This window comes from Mandrillus leucophaeus, unplaced genomic scaffold, assembly GCF_000951045.1.
Source record: "Mandrillus leucophaeus isolate KB7577 unplaced genomic scaffold, Mleu.le_1.0 Scaffold112, whole genome shotgun sequence".
Lineage (NCBI taxonomy): Eukaryota > Metazoa > Chordata > Mammalia > Primates > Cercopithecidae > Mandrillus > Mandrillus leucophaeus.
Window position 1 is genome coordinate 1,706,284 of NW_012099432.1, and position 3,740 is coordinate 1,710,023.

Below are 3,740 nucleotides of genomic sequence, written 5' to 3' on the forward strand. Positions count from 1 at the left end.
CAGGATGCTCTCGATCTCCTGACCTCGTGATCCGCCCGCCTCGGCCTCCCAAAGTGCTGGGATTACAGGCTTGAGCCACTGCGCCCGGCCAACTGCTAAAAATTATTGTTATCAATTTCTTCTTCTGGGTTGGGCACAGTGGCTCATGGCTGTAATGCCAGCAATTTGAGAGGCATCATGATGCAAGAGGAAGAGGATTGCGTGAAGCCAGGAGTTCGGGACCAGCCTGGGCAACATAGTCCCCATCTATAAAAAAATTTAAAAATTAGCTGGGCGTGGTGGTGCACTCCTGTGGCCCCAGCTATTCTGGAGGCTGAAGTGGGAGGATTCCTTGAGCCCAGGGTTGATGCTGCAGAGAGCTGTGGTCACGCCACTGCATTCCAGCCTGAGTGACACAGCTGGAAATAATGATAAATAAATAATAATTATAAAAAAATAGTAAAATTATTCTCCCTGATTAATCTTTTTTTTTTCCTACTGAGAGTTCAATTTGTCTCTCTTCTGCCTCGTCCCCTAGGTTTCCCTGAAATCCTGCTGAGAGGTTAGCACTCCCTGCCAAAGTCAGTCTGCAAAACCCCAGAGAAATCCAGCTCATTCCTGGGGAAAACCACCAAGACTGCCCAGCCCTGTGTGGGGTTCAAGCAAGTTTCTCACACGTGCCTTCTTGGCACGAGGTCTCTGCAATCCCATGAGTCCGCAAAGAGACTCAATTCTAAAAGTTGGTCTCCACCAGCTCTCTGTGGCTTAGGGGGTCAAGTTCAACTGTGAAAGCCCTGTTCTGTTTTGATTTTGCTTTGAGGGGGAGGAAGCCGCCCCTTCTGTTTGTTTAACTCCTTCTCCTAAAGGGAGAAATCAATATTTATGTCCAGACTCCAGGTATCTGTACAATTGATTTTTCAGATGTTTATACTGATAATTCATCCAAAGGCAGGATCTCATAAAAACAAAAAAATATTTTTTTTGGCTGTACTTTTGTGAAGATTTTATTTAAATTCCTTATTGATCAGTGCTTATAAGGTGATATGGAATAACCATGTAAAAACAATATACAACGAAAGTAAGCTAAAAATCTATATACAATTCCTAGAAAGGAAAAGGCAAATATAGAGAGTGGTGGAAGTTCCCAGCATTTCTAGTGTTTTCCTTTTGAGGCAGAGAGGGTATTGGCATTAGGCTATTGGAGGATTTTGAAAGGATGCTGTTATCCTTCTGTGGACAAAAACAACAACATATTAACAGTTAAACGTGGAGACATTTCAGGGGGATCTTTCAGAAGATGCATTTCTAATTTTGAGGGAGAGTCAGCTGTTCACCGGAGACCCGAATACAGCAAATCAAGTCGCCTGCCCTGGCAGCACTTTCAAAAGACTGGAGTGGGAATCAGAGCTTCACGGGTTAAAAAGCCGATGTCACATCAGCCGTTCAAAACTCCTCCTCTCGCAGTGAGGTGAAGACATTTGAAAATCACCCCACTGCAAACTCCTCCCCCTGTTAGAAACCTCACGTTGAAATGCTGTAAATGACGTGGGCCCTGGAGTGCAATCGCGGGAAGCCAGAGTTTCCAGCGAGGACACAGCGGGTCCTGATCCGGGTCGGGACACTTTCTGCCAGAGGCTGCGAGCATGGGGCCCTGGGGCTGGAAACTGCGCTGGACCGTCGCCTTCCTCCTCGCCGCGGCGGAGGCTGCAGGTAAGGCTTGCTCTAGGCGCCCACGTAGGGCGAGAGGGAATCCCCGGGGGGCCCCTTGGGAATTTTTTTTTTTTTGGGTAAAAATAATCACTCTATCCCTGGAAGACCTGTAGGGTAATGGCACGGGGTCCTTCCCAAACGGCTGGAGGGGGCGCTGAGTAGGGCGCGAAGGTCGGGAGGAGTCTGAGGGATTTAAAGGAAACGGGGCACGGCTCGCCCCCAAGTCTCCACCAGGTAAGGGACACCTTCCTCTTATTTTTAAGACGGAGTCTAGCTATATCGCCCAGGATGGAGTGCAGTGGTCCGATCTCTGCTCTCTGCAACCTCCACCTCCCGGATTTAAGCAATTCTCCTGTCTCAGCCTCCCGAGTAGCTGGGATTACAGGCGCCCAACCACCATGCCCGGCTAATTTTTGTACTTTTAGTAGAGACGGGGTTTAACCATTTTGGCCAGGCTGGTCTCGAACTCCTGACCTCAGGTGATCTGCCCGCCTCGGCCTCCCAAAGTGTTGGGATTACAGGCGTCAGCCAAGGCGCCCGGCTGGGACCCCCTCTTCTAACTCAGAGCGGGGTGTGGGGACCACCAGTCCTAAAAGAAGGGACCACCTCCCCCCTCCTCCCCGCTGGCTTAAGTCCTTCTGGGGGCGAGGGTCGCGCGACTGGAGACCAGATGTCCAGCCTGGAGGTCCCCGCGGGCTCAGGGGTCCCGATCCGCTTTGCGCGACCCCAGGGCGCTACTGCCACCCTAGGTTGGGTGCAGTTCCCGGATTCCGCCGCGTGCTCCATCCGGGGGCCACCCCCTCCCGCCTCTGCCCCCGCCCCTTTGGCCCGCCTCCCGAATTCCATTGGGCGCAGTCCGAACAGGCCACCCTCGAGCCACTCCCCTCATCCAATGGGAGGCGGTGGAGGTGGAGGCCGGCGTCTGGAGGGCGGGGATTGTGTACTAGCTGGGCGGGGCTGGCTCGGAAGTCTGAACCGCACCTCGTCCAGGGCTAGGCGGCTGCATGGTAGCCTTGCGTTCCTCCGCGGTTCCTGTCACAAAGGCGGCGACAAGTCCCGGGTCCCCGGAGCCGCCTCTGCGACATACACGAGTCGCCCTCCGTTCGCCCGGGCCCACCCGGCGAAGTCCCCGGTTTCCGCTGTGCTCTGTGGCGAGACCTCCATCCCCACCTTGTCCTGGGGGCCGCCCCCGCCCCGCCAGCCCCGGTCAAGTTCACATAGGGGCCCCCGACCACCCTCAAGGCCTCGGTTCCTTCCAAGGCTGAAACGTTGTCTCAGAATCTACCTCCTTGGTCTGAAGCCGAGATCTTCCGACCCCTTGGGGTGGCCTCGCCTCTTCAGAGGCTGTGAATGGCTTCGGTTCAGCTGTCCAAGTGGCAATTTTTCCTCTGGGTGAAATGGATTAGATTTTAGATTTCCACAGGAGGCTGGTTGGTGCATGATCCTGAGTTAGAGCTTTTTCGGTGGCTTTAAATCAGTTGCAGAGAGAGAGCCTCGCCCTAGACAATAGCTATATGGTCCTTTCCCTCCTGAGAACCAGCCCAACCTAGAAAAGGATTGGGATTGCCTGTTGAACAGAAGGATTGCAGGAAACTTTTTTTTTAATTGGCAAGGGGGGTTGGCTTTGACTGGAGGGAGAGCTTTGAACTGCCTTGAAATTCACGCCATAACTAACACACCGGTTTCCTCTGGGAGGCCAGAGAGGGAGGGAGGAAGGGTGCAGTGAAATACGGATGATTATTCTTTTATTTTTATTTATTTATTTATTTTTTAACTTTTTGTAGAGATGAGGTCTCGCTTTGTTACTTAGGCTGGTCTTGAACTCCTGGCCTCAAGCGATCCTCCTATCTCAGCCTCCCAAAATGTAGGGATTACAGGAGTTAATCACCGCGCCCCACCAGGGATGACGATTATTGCAAACATTCTGCCACCCAGTTTTACAAAAGAAAGAGAGGCACTGAGGCCGGGCGCGGTGGCTCAAGCCTGTAATCCCAGCACTTTGGGAGGCCGAGACGGGTGGATCACGAGGTCAGGAGATCGAGACCATCCTG

General features: G+C 52.7%; 1 protein-coding gene across 5 annotated transcripts in view; it reads left to right on the top strand.

The window, feature by feature from the left end:
- Nucleotides 1-1,434: 1,434 nt before the first annotated feature.
- The window catches only part of LDLR (low density lipoprotein receptor), a 47,914-nt gene continuing 45,608 nt past the window's right edge, over nucleotides 1,435-3,740 (top strand). For 4 of the 5 annotated variants that reach the window (XM_011994749.1, XM_011994750.1, XM_011994765.1 and 1 more), the window contains exon 1: nucleotides 1,435-1,689. In XM_011994749.1, the coding sequence (XP_011850139.1) occupies nucleotides 1,623-1,689 (67 nt within the window). In that variant the 5' untranslated portion in view covers nucleotides 1,435-1,622. The remainder of the gene's footprint in view (nucleotides 1,690-3,740) is intronic. The other variant, XM_011994752.1, reaches the window with a different exon arrangement.